At 39.1% G+C, this 21,675-nt stretch overlaps 1 protein-coding gene across 1 annotated transcript in view; it reads left to right on the top strand.

Moving 5' to 3' along the window:
• The first annotated feature begins 734 nt into the window (after nucleotides 1-734).
• itga11a (integrin, alpha 11a) overlaps nucleotides 735-21,675 on the top strand; it is a 75,857-nt gene continuing 54,916 nt past the window's right edge. Inside the window, exons 1-2 of the mRNA XM_084742295.1 lie at nucleotides 735-891; nucleotides 14,259-14,373. Of these exons, the coding sequence (XP_084598421.1) occupies nucleotides 819-891; nucleotides 14,259-14,373 (188 nt within the window). The 5' untranslated portion in view covers nucleotides 735-818. The remainder of the gene's footprint in view (nucleotides 892-14,258; nucleotides 14,374-21,675) is intronic.

Raw genomic sequence — 21,675 nt, 5'->3', positions numbered from 1 at the left:
ATAAGGGGGACGAAAGTCCCCATTTGTGTGGTGGAAGGAAGGCTCAAACAAGTGCAGGACTTTGTCCTGTGTGAAACAAAAAATAAACAGACTTATTTAAAATTTTGAGTAACTTAAAGTTTCATTTTGGACATATTGTCCATCGATTCACTTCCATGGCATGAGTGACATAGCTTTGGTCACATGGCATATGTAATGTAGTTATTTTAACATTAACCACAATCTTTTCCTAAATCTAACCAATTAGCTTTTGTGCCTAAATCTATCCAAGCTGCAACTGTTTTACTACAATAAACAGCGTGGGTAACGGCACATGAGTTAGGTCATTGTGGGAGTGACATCACCTCCATCACATAGTATTTTAATCCAAAATACGATCTTTTTCTAAACCTAACCAAGTAGAGGTTTTTGTATTTTTTTTGTTATCAATCATTTCATTAATATAAAATAATAAAAAAAAAACACACAAAAACAAATGCAAATATCTTACAGCTTTTCACTGGAATCAAAACCCACTTCTCTTAAAATGCAGAAGAATCAACCCCAGAGGTGTCCACTACAAAAAAAACTTGTCCACCCAGTCAAAGTGAGCTGAATGAGTGTGTGGGAGACGGAGTATTCCTGCCCGCTGTGTCAAAGTGGACCTCCTTCTTCTTCTTCTACAGTCCCCTCCTACTTCTCCAAGATATAGGCAGCGCTTTAACTTAGACTTAGAGTCAATCAGAGTGGGATCTTTAACTGTGCCTGCCACTGGGTCTCTTTGCCTCAGCCCACCACCGCATACACACTCACAGCAGGAATCACACACACAAACACACATGCACGCTTGCACCGGCAAACATATGGAGTACTACTGCTTCCTCCTGTTCTGGATCTGCAGCCAGCAGTTAGGTGAGTGAAAGGTGTTTATGTGTGTGTTATTGTTTAAGTGGGTACATAAGTGTGAGTACTGTATGCATCCATATATGCTTGAGTTATACTTATGTATGAATCTGACCTTCTTTCTTTCTCATGTAGCTTTGCAGCATAATAATGGCACTCTAATTGTTGGTTATACTTTGAGCTGTTCCAACAGCAACTGGAAACTTTGAGACTGCTGCTTTTAAAGGTTTTTAAAAACCTACATGAGACAGATTTTTTTCTTTTAAGATTTAAATTCCAGCTTCACAGAAAATACACATTTGCACAAATATTCTGCACTTTAAGTAGCTATAAAATCTGAATATCTTAAGTGAATGAATGGCAGTGTGAATGACATCATAACCTGACATCCTGCTCCTGTATCAAGGCAAGAGGCAGGGAGGCAGAGCTCAGAGGCTTTACTGAATGATATGTTGTCCCAATCAGGTCTACAGAGGTGCTCTGTTTCTCACAGAGCAAGCATGTTCTCTCAAAATAAAAGTTAATGCTATCTTTTTACAGACAAGTTTCCAGAGAAAGGAGTTGTTGGAGCTCAGCCAGAGCTGTGGTCAATTACCAGTGAAATCACTCTAGCAGTAACATATTGAGACAGGATGAAAGAAAAAGAGACAGAGGGTGAATAAAAGGAACCAAAAGCATATGTCTGTCTTGACATTTAACATGAATCACATAAATTAATATATTATTGCCACAAGTAAAGCTAATCAAACCTACTGCACTCTTTAAATATACGGTAGAAACTTAAGCAACTGATGCTCTGCTATGGTAGAGTTCTCCATATGGTTAGGTTTTGAGCTCAGTATATGTTAAAGTGTAACCACGTTGTTGTGCGTTGGCCAACATTTCCATAAAGCACTGTGTCTGTTGTCACCGCGGCTGTACACGATTATTATGTTTTCCAGTTTTCTTGCAACAATGAAGAATTATTCACTCCTTTTCTTACAAGCTGCATCACCCTGAGGTTATGCTGAAGATGAAACTTTGTGGTCTATAAGAAGAAGAAGAAATTCATTAATCTGTGATTCAGACGTTTGGTAAATAAGACGAAACGAAGGAGTGGAGCAGAGGAAATCTCTTTTGTAAATATTTGGTTTGATTTTGGAATTTGTTGGAACCAATTTTTGGACAGATGCCACAGTGAGGGAGACACTGACCTTGTAGCTGGAGTCTGCGGAGCAAGACTTGATGCTGGCTGTGGTGTGGGATGTTTTGGCAGGCACATGAGAAGGAGGCTGCATTTTAGCCTGATGTTTGTGGAATCCTGGGACTTTTGAACCAGTGAACCCATCTAGATAACTTTGAGCAGGACCATCTCAGACAGAAGTAAATGACACATCTAATGTGGGATGGAAACATTACTTTTGCCTCAAGAAACTACCGTTTGACATAAATACTCTTCTGAATCAATCCTAATTCATTTTTTCCTCTCTGATAGAACACTGTCCTTCTTGTGTACATTCACCAGTGTGTCCTCATAAGACATGTCCTCATAATCACTATCCTGGCAGGGCATGTTAAGCGTTGTCAACTTAGACTTCTAATAGTCGGTCACTGTGACCTCTTCATGTAGGAATTATCAAGCTGTCATGAAGAGTTACCACCATTTTGATGTCGAGGGTGAAAAGTGCACTGAAAATTACTGTGACAGTGTTGATCAATTACTGACAAACTAAATTAGCTTTTACTGGAGGCCCTCCAAAATACAATTTATTTCCTATTAAAGAAAAAGTTTCCCAGATTTTGTCTGAATTAAGTAAACAATAATACTCCATGAGGTGTCCTGATAATAATGAAGTAGAGACCAGGTCTGTTATTTTCTTAATTGGTTAACCGCAAAGTGCATAGTAGCAATTATATCATGACCACTTCCCAAAGGAAATTTGGAGGCTGTGTTTGCATCATCATCCACTTATAACTTTTTTTGTCCGTATGACCCATGTTTAGCTCTGTTTCACCACTGAGTTATGGCTTGATTCCACCAGCAGCACTTGTAGCATGTCCCAGAAGCAACTTTCCGCTTCAAATATATACTAACTCTATTTTTGACGAATGACGCGTCAATCTTCTCAGAGCAGATCGAGCAGGCAAGAAATCAGACACAGAAACACCAGTGAGAATCTGGTCAATTTTCAGAAATGACAAACCCTGTTCAGATTCACGTTCATAAAAACAGACAAAATAGAAGCTATTTAACTATGTAGCCTAATTAAGATAAGATAATGAGACAAGATAAGGCCCCATTGTCTCACTTAGGAGAAATTTGTCTTGGACATTTGAGAGAGAGCACAGGCGACACAACCACACACACATACACACGTCAACTACAATTAACATAACAAAATTATCTGTGGTAAAGGCACAAAAGAAAGGAAGAGGACCAAACAAACACAATGTGAGTAAGTCAATATAATCAGGTGTAAACAATGCTCTACTGCTGAAACAGTGGAACCCTGAAATATTGTTGGTGGGACATGCAACCATATGGACAAATCAAAACCATGCCACAGACACGCTGTGCTCGATGGAATCAACGGGTTAACTAATACCATAGCTTGGTGCTTAAAATATTGTGTCACAGCAAAGCTATCTGCATTATAGTCACTTACGTTAGTATTGTTTGACTTAATGGTAGTTAAAGTTACATTTACACTTTTCAGTCATTAGAGACCAGAAGAACCCCAGACAAACTCAGACACTCAGTCTGCTGGAATTTGAAGTAATTATTCTGCTCCCTGATTAATCTAAGTCCAATATTCACTTTAAACCAACTCCTGAGAAAAATATGTGGCTCTTTAGCTGCTCTATGCTCCCCAGTGTCACATTTTCACATTGCCTACAAATGAAAAATACACAGATACCGATGCAGTGCCAGCAGGGGGATTTGATAAAAGGGGTGAGAAAATCCACATAGGGAGGGAGCCAGGGTGACTGGATTGGTCAAACACAGGACTTTCGCACAGGGGACGATTTGAACTGAAAAAGGTTAACATGTTTTCCTAAACCTAAACAAATAATTTTGTTGCCTAAAAGTCACCAAAGTCACCATCACTTGAAATGTTTCTCACTAAGCTTTATTTTGAAAGTCAAACCAAAGTCAGGTCAGTTTTATTTATTTATTAGCATAAATTATCTCACGACACCAGACATTGCATATACAGTATATTACTGCTAACTTGCCCTCGAAATGAGAAGACGTACTTCTTTAGCTTAGGCAAGGCAAAGCATGACACTGTCATTGATTGGTGGGTCCATTACATGCTTTGGTGTGACACTAGGTTGGTAAACTGGATTTATAAGAGGTTGTTTGCTAGGGTTGGGCGCTATGTTAAAAATTTTCCCGATATATTCCCACAGCTGTGAATAAATGCCTAATTGAGTAAATGCCTAATTTGTAACTGTTCTCCAGAGCCACACATAAAAGTTATTTTGTGATCTAACAGAAAGATGTTGTTTGTCCTTGCCCTCCAAAATGGTTACAAATCACTTTTGAAAAACAAATCAGTTTTATGATATAACAACGCTATGGTCAAAGTTTGGTTGGGTTTGGGCACAAAAACAAGTTGGTTAGGGGAAGTTAGGCAAAGGGTTTGGGTTAAAATAAGGGTTTAGTTAAGGTTACAGCAACGTCTTGGTGTGGGTCCTATTGTTGGTTGTGGTTACAAGAAACCAAAGTTGACAGTCAGTAGAATTCAGGAAATCTCTCATTTTAGTGTCCAAAGTTTTATTGACACTTCCAACCACCCCAGCCTCTTCCCTATGCAGACTTTGTGGGTCGGTAATAATCTCACCCAACTTTCTCCTTTGATATCAGTGGATAAGGCTCAAAATCGCTACTACTGCTAGAGCGCTTTGTTGCTTGAACATAAATTTATTTTGTGTTGTTTTGGGGACGTTTACTGAAACAACTGATGCTGTTGTTTGTCTTGGGAAGGCAGTCACTTTGGTGAAGAAGATTGTTGATGTGGCTGATGAGAGCAGTGAGACTGAACCCAGCAGTGAACTTACATGAAAGAAAACCAACGACTGAAAAAGACCAAGTACTTATTAATCATTGGAGTTGGATTGGAGCTGGACGCCCTTCACTTTATACAATGATTTGTAAGACTTGTTGTGATAATTGTGACATGTTTTGTGTAAATGAGTAAATTCCCCAACCATTTGAAAGACAAAATAGATTTCAGTGTTGTTACTAAATTTACAAGAACCCATTTTTCCAAGTTTTAAAAAGCCCTCCAACAATCCCAGGTATTTACTGCACTGTGCCAACGCATTCAGGAGGAGGTTATGTTTCACACATCTCTACTGTTTTCATTGTAAGATATCTTGATTGATCACAATTGGTTCAAGAAAAAGATCATTATAGTTTGTCAAAGGACCTTCATCAGGGATTCCCTCATTCCTCCATGATGTGCCTTTTGGATTTTTCTGTGTCCTGATCCTATATTCAAAAGTGAGTCCTGTCTGTTGGCATTTGCTGAGACTAAATATGTTGGTAGCAACCGATACCCTCGTGGTTGTTAATATTAGAGTGTCTCATCAAAATGAATTATTAGGGCAATTTACCGTTTGAATTACTGTTACCTACGAAAATACCTGCTGATTAATCAGGACTAGTTTTGTTTTACAACATTTATATTTATAGGCTGCTGAAGATTTATTGTTACAGTTAGTTAATGCTGCGCTGGCCAAAAACAATTACTGCTCGGCTTCTGAATAAGTCCATATGATGTCATTTTTCTAAAAACAAAATTACTCCTTACTTACTCTATGCAAATATCTTGACAGTGTATCTTGACAGTGTCATTGTAGTTGTGTGTGATAGCTGGTGGTACACATCCCTATAGAGACTTGGTTTGAATCCCTGGTGGGTTTTTTGTTGGCTCAGAGGGTTAACAGCTTGTTAAGCAGTGCCCAGTTGGCTGTTGTGTGCGGGGAACATCTGGTTTTAGATACCCCATGCCTCCCAGTGTGTTTTCCTTGGCGTGGGGTAATAGAAGTAGAAGGTGCCAAAATGTTCCAAAGTATATTGTCAACCGTGGAGTATCTTTCCAGAGAAAACCATTGTAATGGAAGCCCAGAATGGATCAATGGAAAAACAGTACATTCTGTTGCTTTTGAGATTTGTTTTATTTGGAGACTCGCTTTTCATATTTGTCAAAAAGCTACTGGCCTCATAAAATTAGTGAGATGCAGTCATAATGCACTATGTCTATACACTCACATATTGACAACACATTTCTACTCCCCACTCAGTATGGCAGCTTGGTCAGCGACCCCAAGCTGCACACTATGATGCTGTCCACTCTAGCGTTAGTTTTGGATGTTGAATTTTTATTATGTTTTTTCTAAATTGATGTTATTGGTCACCCTTTATGTCTGTCAGTGGTTTTAACAAATATTTAACCATTAAAAAGTGTTATAAAGAACTACTAACTTTGATTAAGCAGCATTCAGTTAGTTTAAAAACACATTTCCTGAAAATAACTGTTTTGGGCATACAAGGTTTCTGCCTGACAGCAACGATATGCTCTGTCCAGGTAGACTTTCAAAATAAAGGCACAAAAACTAGTTGAGTAGGCTATTTCAGATGGATAAGAAAATTTTAAATGCCAAAATGGGTCGAAAATTTACTTGGGTAACTGCCCAAATAAAGTCTCAGTGTGAGATCCACTGCAGAGTGTGTAACATTTTTATAGACAGGTCTGCTGTCATGCGGTTATGACACTGAGAAAGAGATGGTTGTGTGTAGAAGGGAACCCCAAACCAGTGAAAGATCATGTAACAGTGATGATTTTAACAGAAACAATTACAAATCACAAATCTTATCCCCTTCTAGAGACAATCAAGAGAGAGGTACACACAGCATCAAAAACAGAAAATCAACATGTGGGTGCCGATGTTCTTATGGAGATGAGCCACCACAAATAAAATTAATATATGGGAAACATTGCATAACGTAACATGTTATGACTCTTGGTTTCACATGTGATGTGAATCCTGGGTGATGAAAGTCCTGTATTTGTTTGACCCATCCATCCACCCCACCAAACACAGACTTTCTCGCTCTTTATAAAGAGGCAAATTCCCTCCCCTTCTGAGGGACCACCGTGGAGCCTTACTTCAGAAAAAATATAGTCAGTGAGAGGCAAATAAGTACTACATCACCTGACTTAGATGGCATAATGCTAAAGGGCTGCCTCCAGAAATGTCGCTCAGTGGGTACGTACAGTGTCACTTTGAAACATAGGGGCACTGATCAAGCTGCCATATTTGTCACAGATGAGAATGTACTGTTCAAATATACAGCTAAAAAGCAGTAAAGAAGCGGTAACATCAAGATGTACTGTATGTTTCCATAAATCCTAAACTCTATTACACTGTATTAGCTTCTAAAAGAGCTGCATCATGCGTGTCTGATATGGGGATATCTCTGAGACAGGAGTTTGCACAACACACGGCTGCTCTATGTCAGTGGGTCTGCGGTGGAGCTCCTGCAGCTTGGTGTTGTGCCAAAGGCAGCAGTGGACTGATGTGGGTCGCACCGGCAGCCACCGGCCTGAGGTTTATTTATCTGGGCAAGAAAGCCGGTACACAGGAAACCCAGCAAGACTCCGAAGTCGCGTTAGAAGCTGCTGATATTACTGGGCATATTAAATTGCTGTGCTGCATTAGTAGCTTGAAATGGAAACTGGATCACCTCCATTCTCATGCTTTCACCCTGACACTTTCCTCTGTCCCTGTCTTAGCTTTTGCTCACTTCTTGGTCAGACTATCTGTAATTGTGTCTTGGGAAATTTATTTTCAGTGCTTAAAAGTCACTCTTACATTAAATCAGCTACCAGAGCTGTTAACGCTCATGTGCTTCAGTTAAAACAATGATAGAGAGACTCCAAAAAGTTACAACCCATCGCCCTTTATTTGTAAAATGATTTATGCTGCACCAGTGTCAGGAGTTACCCGCTGATTTCTATTTATTTTTCATACACCTTTCTGTTCCCAACAATCTATTTTCAGTCACCCCTTTTATGTTTCTAGATAAACAGAAACTTTGAGAGGATGTTTGGGGTTAGGATCAAACACCACCTGAACATGTGAACCATTCATTCGACAGGAAATGAGCAATGTGGAGAATGTGTCAATATTTACATGAAGAGACTGCATGGAAGAGATGGCCATTTGTTTTAATTGAGAGTTTCATGAAACAGAACAAATGGTCTATGGTTGTGCCAATCAAGGTGTGATTTACCCCTTGACAGATGTGAAAAATGAATGACTTACTCACTCTGTGGCTGTCCCTCCACTCACATTATGTTTTGTGGTAAAATTGCGATAGTGATGGTTTTGACACTGTCTGCAGTCTCAAAATCCTCGGTTTCAGTCCTAGGTTTACAGATACTTTCTGAGGAACAGTGGGAGTAGATGTTTGGTTTGCTATTTGTTTAGACGACCTATTAACACTCCTAAATATTCAGTATCTAAGGAATGCAGACAGCCTCACATTTCTGTGGAGGGACCATTTTTCTTCAAGGGAAACAGCTGCTCAGTATATAGCCCCTCCTCTGCATTTGTAAGTGCAAACAACTGCACACCCAAACAAATAAATCTTGTCTGCTGTCACAAACAAAACGCGAGTCACGGAGTTGAGTTACAGCTGTACCCTGTATTACTACAGCACTGTATTTTATGTAAAACTTGACTAACAGGGGGTTCCCCGGTAGCTTAGTTGGTAGAGCATGCGCCTCGTGTACTGAGGCTGCGAGTCCTCTGCAGCAGCCGTGGGTTCGATCCCAGCCTGTGGCTCTTTGCTGCATGTCATCTCCCCATTTTCTGTCCCCCTTTCCTGTCATATCTTCAGCTGTCCTATCTGAATAAAGGCAGGAAAGTGTCTTCAAAAAAACTGGATCAACTGTGCCATAGTCATAGCATCAACTGTCCTTTACCTAGTGGTGGAGCATCTGCTGTTGCTTAATTTTTAAGGTAAAGTGCAAGTGAAACCCATCATAGTGTAACAGGCTATTATAGTGCAACTGTGCAAATCTGTTACATAACAAAAAACCACCAATAGTTATTTGTGTTCTATTATTAAATCCTAACACACAAATATCTGGCATATATATTGAGGCAATGGCAGATGCCAGTACCAGGTTTTCTTTTTTCTTAGTGTTTGTATGTTTGATTTTGTTTCTGTCGTCATTTATTCCCCCTTTTGTGCATGCAAAACGAAATCTTCATTTTAAAAAAGATAGCACATGTTGACCTCTTCCATCTTGCCAGAGTTGTGTGTAAAAACAGCAGCTTGTTATGCTAGTTTATCTGTCTTAGTCTGACCGCAGATAACCAAGACAACATTTAGTGAGCGCAAAAATTGATCCAACGCAAAAGCTGAACATCGGCCACTGCAATCAGTGAATGTCATCTTGTTTCCTGATAAGCCAATTGCAGTCAACAAGGAAAATATTGGCCAATAAACTGGTGCATCCTTACTCCAAAAGTCTTCAGACTGAACATTAAGTGAAGTTTAGAGGCAGCATGATTACTTACCATGTCAGTGTAAAGATTGAGAATAAATTGAGATTGAAAATGTTTCAAATTGAGTGGCTTTATGAATCTTCTTCATGGATGTAGCAACATAGACGAGAGGAAAAAGCGGCGGCTGGAAGGAAATAACAGAAAAGACCAGAGTTTCTACTGAGTTCTGAGATCAGTCAGAGGTTGAGCTGAACAAATACACACAGGCATGGACCAGTTCTTTTCATGCTAGAAAAGAAGTTGTCCGTATGACGTGTTGTCCGATCATGTCAGAAACCAAAAGTATTTATAGCTGTTCCGTAGAGCCGCACTTAAAGGCAGGACGAGAAGGCTGCCATCACAGAGAGGATGACGCAATAATGGTTTAAATATGGGGATAAGATTGCACATTTTCAGACAGTCTCCTCTGAAAGGCATTTGCAGTGTTTGACTCGGTTGAACACAAGGTCCAAAATTAACACCGGCCAAGCGCCATTTTCCCTTTGGCTAGTAAAACTCAGAAACTTCTCCACTGCACTTGCAGGTAAATGTTTGTATCAAAATAGTTATGGTCTTGACTGACTGACTGTCCTAGTCGTAATAGTGCAGTGAAACTGCCCATCTTGACTTTCACAGCATTGTTTACCTATGGGACATCAGGTAGTCTGTTAAACTGTAACTTGCCGCCAGTTGGCTGTGAGCTACCATTAGGCTAATTAAATAGCTATTATGTGGCTATATTTACAAGAAGTAAGCCAGCCTTTGAAGCAGATATCCACCAGTGAAAAGGAAGGTGAGGAAAAGGAGCCACATACAAAAGGAAAGTTCTGTGAGAAATGGAGGTTTGAAGATAAAGATGTTGTATGAGGCTGGCTGCAGTGTGGTGCTGAGGCTGTGGTGATGAGTTGTTCTGTGTGTCATCAGTGTGCCAGAAGGCAATATATTATTTTGGCTTGTAAAAAATATGCTTGGCCTGCGGATTTTTCATATACCAGTCCCCCTCAGCCGGTGAGTCAGAAAGTAAATTTTGGACACTGCTTGTACACGTATACACACAATGACAGAAATAGTAAAAGAGAGCTTGAGACAGAGAAGTTCAAAGCCTGCTTTCCTTCTCACCTCTGCACAGCTGCACATCACAGCAGAGTGTGAGTGTTGGATTGTTTTCTTTGGAAAGTTACAGAAATCCCCCCACCACCAATTGCAATGTTGGAAAAGGGTGAGGGGAGGGGGGTTCCTAAGCTACTGGAACATCTCAAGTAGTTTTGATGAAGTATACCAAGGGGATCCAGGGGATTTCAAAGCAAAATCTTGATATGGAATCAAACATAACTTAGAATCCAAAGTGGATTTTCAGTCTGTAATGTCACAGAAATATTGACAAAATTGTAATTTGTTACTTAATGTACAACTTTATCTTTCAAATTCTAGGTCTCATTTTTTAGAAACCAAAGTCTTGTCTCCATCTAGCTGATGGTGGCACTCTTTGATAGTTATTGGTTTGCACAGATAACCAAGAAAAGCAGTGTGAGGTGTGTTGAAAAGACTTTCCTAATGGCAGACTGGTACACATTGTTAAATGTGCTAAGTTTTGGGACATACAGTACAGTCTTTGACATCAACCAGACAGTTATGTAATGTGGGCAACTTTGGCTTTTTGATTTATCTTGGCAATGCAGATGAGTATCATTGGGATAAAAGTGAAAACAGATGCTACACTCACAATTAATAGGGTTATTGGATAACATAGCAACAATATTAGGCCAACAGCAATTATATTAAGAGACTCAAAATATTTTCTCTTTATAATAGTAATAGTGCAATTGTAAATCACAAGATTCTCTTTATTAATCTATATTTTATATAATATTCAAACCTGCGCAATCACATCATTTTGTTGATGCAGAGTCAGTTTAATAACTACCAATAAAAAATCATAAAAGTATTTCTGATTCACATCATTAAAAGAGAACCCTCTGTACAACTGTCTTGAATTTGATCCCAGCTGTCATTTATTGTGAGTTAATTTGAATTTTACATGTTTTCCAACTTCATTGAGCATTCTTTCACCTTGTTGTTTACATCTAATAGAATTTCCCCTTGCAGGGAAAAAAAAAGTCTAACTTAACTTGACGTGACCCCGAAGGCTCACAGATGGGGAGCTAGCCGTGAGTGGGGTCATTTAGCGTGAGGGCGAGGGATTGAATGAGCCCAGCAGTGTGTGGACAAAAGCCACAGAGATGTAAGAAGTGGGGGGAGTCTGTGGTGGTGAAAGGCACAGGCATTTTTTCTCAGCTCAGCTGTGCAGTTCAAACTGTGAGAAAACACTTTATTTTTACGCAATAATCTTCAACTCCTACAAAACAAAGCTCTGTGTCTCATAAAGTCTGCTTAATGTTCCCTTCTACATTCCTTTCTTCATGCATTTTCTGCCTCTGAAATGGATGAATGGTTTCTAATCTAAGTTGATATATGTTGGAAGTTAGACTATTGATGAACTGTAGAGTAAAGGTCAACATGCTCCTTGACCTTACAGTGGCTGAAACATCAGTGGAACATTACCAATCAACAGATATGCTTATAATAGGTCTGGCAACTGGTGAAACAGAGATCAGCAGGAGATTAAGTAGAAGACAGATGAACAGAAAGATGGATCGAGAGGAAGTCAGAGTGGTAGACGGCTACATTTTTTCCCCTTTTTGTCTGCCAAAAAGGAAAATTTCATCACCTCCGTGTCCTCACAGCGTCCTCCTCTTTTGATGGAAATTTAAAAGCCAAATGATGCTGTCACCATTAATTAGCCATGATGGGTAACTCAGTGACGTACAAAATCTGAAAAATACCTTCTCTGACTGGTATTTTAATTGAAAACAGACATTCTCTGCTCCTTTCTACCACCTGGTAAGCTGCCTAAAGATGTGAGAGAAATTTAAGTACACAATCGGGAAAACAGATTTGCTTTGATCAGGTCCCACAGCAGCTTTTACTTCTTACCCTCTTGCTACTTGTCAGGTTACACTTCACCATCTATTAACTGTGATATAAAAACAAAACTGCTTGCCGGGTCTCTTTACCAACTTTATAATTGCAGTTGTAAGATATTAAGTGCTTGTGTAGTGCAGGTTTTTGTAATTTCATCGTATGAAAGGAAATATCTTCTCCCTCACAACTGAAATGTAAATCACATATTTTACATCTAGATCTAGATGAGGTATACCTGTTTGGTGCTTGTAAAAGGATTTTTATGAAATTAAATCATTGCTCAGGTAGGTGGTGATGTTGTTTAACCAAAACTCTGCAAGGTAGTCTGCATATATTTGATGGAAGAATGTCAGTCAAATGTGACAGACAGCCCAGCTTATACAATTAATATTTGTTTCCATATGAGGGAAGTCTGTGTTTAGACCGAGCAGAGAAACAGACACGAGACTGGGTAAGGATTATTTTAAGGATAAGTAAGGATAGTTTGCAGCTGTGTGTTGCATTTAAGCCAGAGGCTAAGGTCTGATCAATGCTAATGTGTGCACAGATGTCCATAAAACTGCTGCGACTCTACTATGCGGCACTGAAAACTAGTTGTTCTGTAATCAGGGAGAGATGATAATATTTTTAAGCACTGGACCCAGAGGCCACCAAGCCTCTCAATTTGGTCGACAAAGTACATTTTTGTTGGGCTAATCTTCTTGGCTAGTTGAGGAAACAGGTGGCGCACATAGCAGTACGTCCTCAGATGTGCCAGATTTTATACACTTAAATCCCTGCCTGCATTCACAACTAAATTTTCATCTCCATTTCATTTTTGTCAAAGCTCACCTTTTGTGTTTCTGGTTCTTCTATAAGGATCATGTTTTACAGTTTGAGTAGACTAAGTAAATCTATAATTCAGTAGCCTTGACATATCAGTTGCTAGCCAGTGACGAGTACTGTTTTTGTAGCATGTTGAACTAAAAGGCACAAATGAATCAGGATGTTTGTGGAACAGTCTTGCAGTGTGGAGATTAAACATGGCAGCCACAGGGGGTCACCTACATGGAACTCGGGTATAGATTAATCTAATCAGTAGAACTATCAGTGATGGGGTGTAGTTAACTACATGTAGTTCAATTACTGGTTCCACTACAATTAGTGTAGTTGGGTGGTACTTTAACTATATTTAAATCTCAGTAGCTTTTCAGTAGTTAACTACTTTGGGTCATGTAGTTTAGGTTGTTAATTACAAACTACATAATCGTAGTACATATTTATGATATTTTTTGTCATACAATATGGCACAATGCCAAAGCTCATTCACCAAGATCATCGTTTAATGACAGTCACCTGTTGTTTGATTAAAATCACCTGTGGCTTAGAACCAAGCTGTCTCTGATTTAATACTATGCATTTCCCTTGAAATGTAGCATTTTCCTGATTTGACCTCGACAGCTGTTCCCTGTCTTCTCTTTAAAACACATCCTTGGGCTGCTTATGTGAGGATTGGCCTGCCCGAGTCCCTAAATCAAACACATCTACATTTTACTCAGTGTCTTTGCAGTTATACTTCTATGTAACATTATGGGATTCCAGGCTTCCAGGAATGTGATCATTCCCAGTAATGTAGTTTGGATGTGGTTGAACTACTTTTTGAAAGATGTTTTAGTTTGCCAAGCAATTTTTTTAGAATAGTAAGATGTAGTTTAATTACTTTTCATTGAGAAGTAGGTAGTAGTTTGCTTAAACTAAAGCTATAAAGTTTTCCCAACACTGAGAAGTAGTTACTGAACATCATATCATTAATGGCAAAAAGTTAATTGTTCACAAGTGCTGATGAAAATTATTTTTTATTTTTCAAGGATTCCACAACTGCTTCAATATCGACACAAAGAAACACAGGATCATCAAAGGCCCCAAACAAGCCCAGTTTGGATACACTGTTCAGCAACACGTGGCTGCTGGAGGAGAAAAGTGGTAAGGGACCTATAAATATGATTTACACACTGCTGCTATGCACAATATGTCAGCTTGTTGAGCTTCTGCACCTGTGAAGTACTATGAATTGATGTTAGATTTGGCTGATCTGTGCTTGTCTTATCATATGACGTGGCAAAAGAGTTCTTTTTAAAATCAAGATGTCGTTGAATAATTTTGAAAATCATTCATGGTCGACAGTCTCACCACTCATAATGGATCAAATAAGCAAAAAGCTTATTCTTATTTTGCAACTGTAACCACAACATCAATTCATTCATTGTTCATTGTGCTGAGCCCTGGTGCTGTTAAGTGACAGCACAGTTTTATATGAACTAGAGCTGCACAAGCAATCACAATCAAAACAGAAAACGGCGTTATTATTATAAGAAAACAGCATTATTATGAGGCACTGCAGTGCTGCAGAGATGCCCTGGCCCAACAATCTTGTTCTTCAGATGAAAGAAAACATGTTTGTTTGAATGTCACATCGTCATGATTTTACACTTTATTAATTAATTATTGATTAATCGCTTTTTCAGTAAAAATGAGAATTGTAATGCTGAAAGAATCATTCCCACTAATCAAATTTGAATCTAATATAGTTTTTGGTTTTTTTAGTCACAACAAAAAGTGCTGTATTAACATTACTATGGCTTCCGACAAACACTTGAATTACAGTTTCACTTTTATATCCATAATACCAGTATCTATTATTGTGATGTATAATATTAGGTAAAACTGCCAGAATTTACCTTAGTGATCTGTGGATAAGATTAAGAGGTCAAATATATTAGAACTGTAAAACACACAGTCCTCTGACTTGGCAGTGATGTATTCTTTCCCCGGAAAGATAGTGATCTACTGTAGCTCCCCTGTGGTGTGCAAAGTTTCCTCCCATTAATTTGTGCTTGCAAAACAAACTGTAGTTCTGAGCTGGATACCTCAGATTCATCATATTACCTCATAGCACAAACTGCCTCTTGATGCACACTATTATTAGGCCAACTGGCACCATGTGGTGGCCAAAATTAGTTTCTGGCATCCCCAAAACGTCTGGTTGCAAGCATTGTGCATAAGCCATGCCGAGTTCCAGTTGTGCTTCTCTGTGTGTGTATGTGTGTGTAAATCATTAGGTCTGTTTATATATATTTTAATTATATGTCTATTTTTTCTCTCTGACGTCAATGGCTTCCAGACCAACTTCACCAGAAAAATAATAGTGTTGGTTGTTTCCAACAACCTTTGTTTACAGTTCCCTGATGAGCAACGTCTTGCAGTCGTATGAATAACGACGCTTCCCTCTAAGTAGCTTTGTTTGATAGTGTGGATGGTTGATGCACATTGCATGTGACATGGACTCGTGACCATAGCTCACATCCTGTCTTCTTCAAACAATCAACCTGGTTTTAGCCATAAAAGTTCATTTTAAATGAACTCCCTAATTCATTTGAATAGAACCACTGTGTCAATGCTGTCTGGCTAAAATGTCAAACCGTGGCTAAGCTTTTGCACCAACACAAAAAGTAATATCACAATATACTTAATTACAATCACAATCCATGATGTGTGGTCTTTTTTTTCTCAGTTTCTCAGTTCTTGAGTTTAATTTGAAACTGTAAACATGAGCCAAAAGATGACATAATCACAAAATAAAACTTCAAGTAATCGCAAGTCAGCACAATACATCACTTAAGGAAGAGTTGTGTGAAGTAATTACATAAAAAAAAATTGTTTAGGTATTAGAACTTGTTGATACCTCTCATTAGTACAGTGTATCTCATAACAACATAACAAAGAGTGTAGACATATTCACATTGCTTGTGTGCACAAACTGACTCAGATTGCCCTGCAACCATAATGGGGCCAGTGTACATGCAGTAAATACCATACTGGGTTCACTGTCTCCCATGATCATTGTTTTTACTGTTCCTCTTAGCAAGTTATCCATCCTCATCACCATCAGGCAGCCTGAGATATGAGGCCTTTATGTTGTATGTGTCTGTGTGTGTGTGAAAAGAGAGACAGTATTGTTGTATTGATATAAAGAAGCTTTAGAATATTTGCGGTTGACAACAAAATCACTATATTCTGCTGGCTGATAAAATCAGATGATATTGTCTGTGTGTAATCTCAAGGTAAAAAAAGCTGTCTGATTGAGAGCCATCCACTGTGTGTGTGCGTGTGTGTGTGTGTGTGTGTGTGTGTCTGTGTGTTTAGGTGTGCTTGTGTATTTATATGTTTGTGCAGTCCGATCTCATCCCAAAGTGTAACATAGACTTGCCGATCCAATAGAGGATACTGAGCCACTGTCATTTTTTGGTTCTCTTTGGCGTGAAAAGTATACACATGTATGCAGCTGCATTATGAGTAGGGGGCAGGAGAATTTGTTTGAGTCCTGTGTGAGACAAATAGTCAAAGAAGATTGTTTTAAGAAAATATTTATTTTAATTAATTCAGTTCATTTAATGACCATATTTTTCTAAACCTGATGAAGTAGTATTGTTGCCTACAGCTAAGCAAACTATGAGTGACACCTGAAATGTTTCTCAGCAAACTTTTTTTTTCAAAGCCTAACATTGCATATGTGTTACGTCTTTCTTTTTCAAAGGGTTGTCTTACGTTTTAGAACTGATGTTATTATTAAGCATAGGTTTAGATCAGACAAAGAGTTAGGCTTGTGATGGTTAAAAGAGGTCTCTAAAATAGATTTTCTGCTGTTTTTTCTATTGTCATTAAATCCCATAGAAAGACCAAAATAAAAGTTGAATTGATCCTACTAACAACATCTGAAAGCCTGATACAGCTTATTCCATAAAGACCTGCACACTTGTCCAAAAACTATTAAACACGTGTCAATTAGGCACGCCATTCTGCTGGATGACATGTTTGTTCATTATAATGAAAATGGGCACTGAAGTTAATGAGTAAGTTGATCCAAGAGACATAGTCCTGTGTTTATAAATAAATTCAATAATACACCAAATGTGCATTAATCTACAGAAAATAGTAGTCCCAAACATAAAAAAAAACCTAAAAAGATAATAAAATGCATTTGTGACCCATTTTTAAAGACTTAAGTCTTCAGTTGGAACCACATATGGGGCTGGGAAATGAGGAAGTATTGAGACATTGTTGGTTTTGGTCTTTTCATGGGAATAATAAAAATATAGAATATCCCAGGCCTTTTCCTAAAGGTTTAGGTATGGGGTTAGGGAGTGCAAATGTGTGTCCTCAGCGTGCAGGAAGGGACAGTGACACACTTGGCAAGTGAAGTGGCAAACCAGCGAGTAGTGCCAGCTCACTGAAGTCACAGTCTTCCTTTCCCACAGAACACACATGTCAGCGACGCACACTGTAAAATTCAACCTTTTACCATTTTTACCATTCTCAGCAGCTCTCAGCCAACCATGTCTACCAGAATGGAAAAGGTCTGATGAGGCTGATTTGTGTGGAATAGAGGTCACCAGAGACACTACCTCAACTGAGGTAAATGTCTGAGAACGAGGTGAAAACATTCACGGTGGAAGAACAGAGTAGCACAGACTGTGCAAACAGAGTCCAGCCAAATGGAGCTGTTGGGACTGGGATTTTGGCATCTTTATTGGGTATTCATATATCTTGTACAAAAGTCCCTTTATTCATAAGCAATAAAATAGTCGTAGTGATGTAGAAGAGGTAATGTTGTGGAAAGTCTTCTAATTGATGCAAGAAAAGAAAACATTTCTTTAAATGGCTCCTGTTAACAATGTTATAAAGCATTGTTTGAGTATTGTGGTGATTCAGTATACTGTAGTTACCCACAGAGATGAGTCTCACACTTGTTTTACAACTCGGTTATGACACGTCTGTCTTGCCAGCAGACAAGTTACTCATCCAGTGGAGTTTAGTTTTAAAAAGACTGTTTAGTCAGTGCAGCAGTGTGCGTGGGTGTGGGTATGTGAACACACAGCTGCATGCACAAACTCGAGCAAGACTGTATATTTGTGTGTGTGTCTGTGGGAGTGTGTGTGTGTAAGGCATAGTCTGACAGTTCTCAGCTGGACTAAGGAATGTGGCAGGATCAGAGGGAGATGTGAAAACATGGTGCTATCGAGTGTGAAAGAATCAGCAAAATGATTAAGAATAATGTTTGCAATTTTGACAAGACCTGAATTTTAATCCATGTCTGCATATCTAAACCAAAGATACTGCTCTGGAAAGTTTTACCTATCACCAGAGCATCCACCCTTTATCAGACAGTTGTAGAAGATGTTTTCTGGTTCCTTGGTTAAGTAAAAGTAAAAACAAACCATAAACCAAAAATACTAAGTAGTCGAAGTAGTCAGAGACCCCTCAGTCGACTGAGATTCTTGAAGTCGAGCAGGCATTTTTTTTCTTTCTCTGTCAGTGCACATCGCAAATACTGGAATAAAACAGACAGAAGTTCACCAAAATTCACAGGGACAGCATTTCAATGCGGATATGCAAATAAGTAATATACATTAATATTAATTATAATTTATTATTCATATGCATAAATCTATATTTTAGTAGCTAGTTCACTTACTTAAAAAATCTGTGACAACAGTCATTGGTGGTTAACTGATGAGAGAAGGTGAAAGCAGTGGATCGTAAACATGTTTCTGCTCTTGTTTTTTAGCTGCGTCATCGTCCACAGGGCAATACAACCGCATGGCAGACTGTAAACTTTACAAACCAAGTGTCTAAATCACCACAAACCACAAAACTAGCGGTCATTCACCCCAGTACACGGCAAAGCTTGCAGGATAGGTGATGCGCTGCAGTGGCTAACAGCGCTATCAGCAGCCTCACAGGAGAAACACTGCGAAAGGCATTAAAATATGAGTCTTACCTGTAAAACATACTCGTGTAGGCTGACACAGGAGTGAAAAAAAAACAAAGAGCCAATGATGGGTTTGTCCGTTATGGGCTACTGTAGAAACATGGCATTACAACATGGTAGCCTGAGTGGAAGAGGACCTGCACCTACTGTGGATATAAACAGCTACTTCTCAGGTAACAAAAACACAACAATTATTATTTTCAAGTGATTATACACTAATGAAAACATACTTATGGATATTATATTCCATTTCTTTCCGATAAGTCCCCATAAAGCATGCGCACTGGTCCTTTAAGTACGTTATTTAGTTATATACACGCAATGATGACTTCAATTCCACGTGTCTCTCATTTTCAAGTCTGTCAGGATTTGTACCCCCCCCCCCCCTTCATGTGTTGATGAAACAATGATCTCTGTCGATTAGGATGGAATCTGTTCTTTTTTTGTTTCAAGCGAGTGAAAAGGCATCTTTGAAGTTTCAGACAGCAACTCTGCAGCAGAACATGTGCTCACCAACTGGCAGCTTTTTAGGAGGCTATTTCTGCTGATTTTGTGTGTTTGTGTGTTTATCTGAGCCTGTGGGACTGCGTTTACAAATGTGACTTAATGCTTAGTCAACATTAGTCAACTGGAAAACAGTTTTTCAATGATACACTTATACGATAAATTGCGGTGGACAGTCAGCACTGTCACTGGGTTTTTATGCCTTTTAACTTTCTAACCTCTGCTTTCCTCTCAAGTGGTTTCACCTTAACTGAGCTTTCAAGAGATTTTAAATTGTTACAGTTACCAATGTTGCCTGTGAGCATCTGTGCTAGACTGCAGCGCTGTCAACTTTTCCAGAGAGTTGTCTGACTTCTGAAACCCTCGGCTCACTGTTTGTATAGGAGCAGGATCACAGCTGGAAAGTGACTCTGTTAGAAAAGCTTTTTATGACCTGAACCTGAAGTAAGGCAGGCATGCAGCTCAATTCAGAAGGCTTTCTGTAAGCACCAAATTAAGAAAGTAGTGTTTGCTGATTCTGTTCCCACAGAAGTTACTTACAGAGATTTAATTTATCAGAGATATTAGAACAGCATGTGTAAAGACTTAACTGAGAAATTGTTTCATCAAGATTTTTTTCTCCTTCGCCAAGCATGTGTTGCAAATGACACTATTTTGCAAGTCAAAATTTAAGTGAGCAGCAAAAAAAATATTTTCACAATATTTGACCTCAGACACATGAAGAAGTTGAGACATCTTTGTCAGGTCTGTTGACAGTTCCTGTCCATGACTCCTGATGGAGCTACCAAATTGAGGAAAGGTCACCGTGTCAAGAATGTGTCATTTCCTCACGTGTCTTCTGAGCATTATGGTGCTCTAAACACTCTGCCAGAGCAGACACTCTTTGGGGAGCAGAGAAGAGGCCACATCACCTCCAATTTGCAAAGAGTTTGGGTCTTTAGACCTGATGGGACACAAGGACCTCCATACTTGAGTCATAGACCACAGAGGCCTCCCTCTTTCTATTTCCACTGTTTATTTTTCTACAGTTGTAGCAGGTCTCCTCAATGGAGACCTGACCTTTACTCCTAAGCTCAGTTACAAGTTGCACACCACAAAGAACTGCAGGGAGTCTGTGAAGTCTTTCAGCACTGGCCTTAAATAGTGTTCCCTTTATTTGGCTTGTTTGAAAAGCTGCAATGAAAAGTGTTTTTATGCCTCCTGAGCCAGTAAGGAAAACAGAAATCGATCCATTTCATTTAGACACAACACGCACAATCATGTGGTTGTAATGTCTGTGTTATCAGCTTAAAGTATTTTCATACACAGGACTCTTCAGAAAGCTAGAGGGTCTGTGAGGCTATATCAGGCACAATGGTGCTTTGAGCTAAATGTTCACATCAACATACTATCAGTGTTAACATGCAGACTTTTAGTAGGTCAGTGTTTCTCAAACTTCTTACACCCTGTACGACCTTAGAAAATATTAGGCTGTCCAAGTAAAACCATTATGACTAACATTAAAATGCAATAGACCTCCCCTATTCAGCTATGGAAAGTTCACACAGGAGGCAGGTTTATTCCTAATAATAAGACTGTTTCAGTCAGGAACACGCTTCGTCATAGGTTTAACTATTTATTGCAATAAATAAAAATACAGTAATGCTTGGCACTGAGGGCTCTGCTCTTAAGATGCTCCCTGAATTGACCAAGCACCATGCTAAGCCAAAATAGGGAATGCAATGCAAACCCACCCACGGCCCACCACCCCAGGCATACTAGAGAGAGAGCCCTATGCAAGACAGTATTTGTTTCTCTAAACTAAAAAGATGTAGGCTGAAGTGGTGGCCGCAAACTTTCCAGCAGCAGCGGTGTATGCAGCGTTGAGAGGAGAGATATGTGTGAGGAGGGCATCATATTTAAATGGACCGGTGAGCATGGCTGTGATTGGTGTGTGACTGATTGGTATCAAT

The sequence above is a fragment of the Lutjanus erythropterus genome, chromosome 1, assembly GCF_056507025.1.
Source record: "Lutjanus erythropterus isolate fLutEry1 chromosome 1, fLutEry1.hap2, whole genome shotgun sequence".
In the NCBI taxonomy this organism is placed as follows: domain Eukaryota; kingdom Metazoa; phylum Chordata; class Actinopteri; order Lutjaniformes; family Lutjanidae; genus Lutjanus; species Lutjanus erythropterus.
This window is presented reverse-complemented; position numbering and strand designations above follow the sequence as displayed.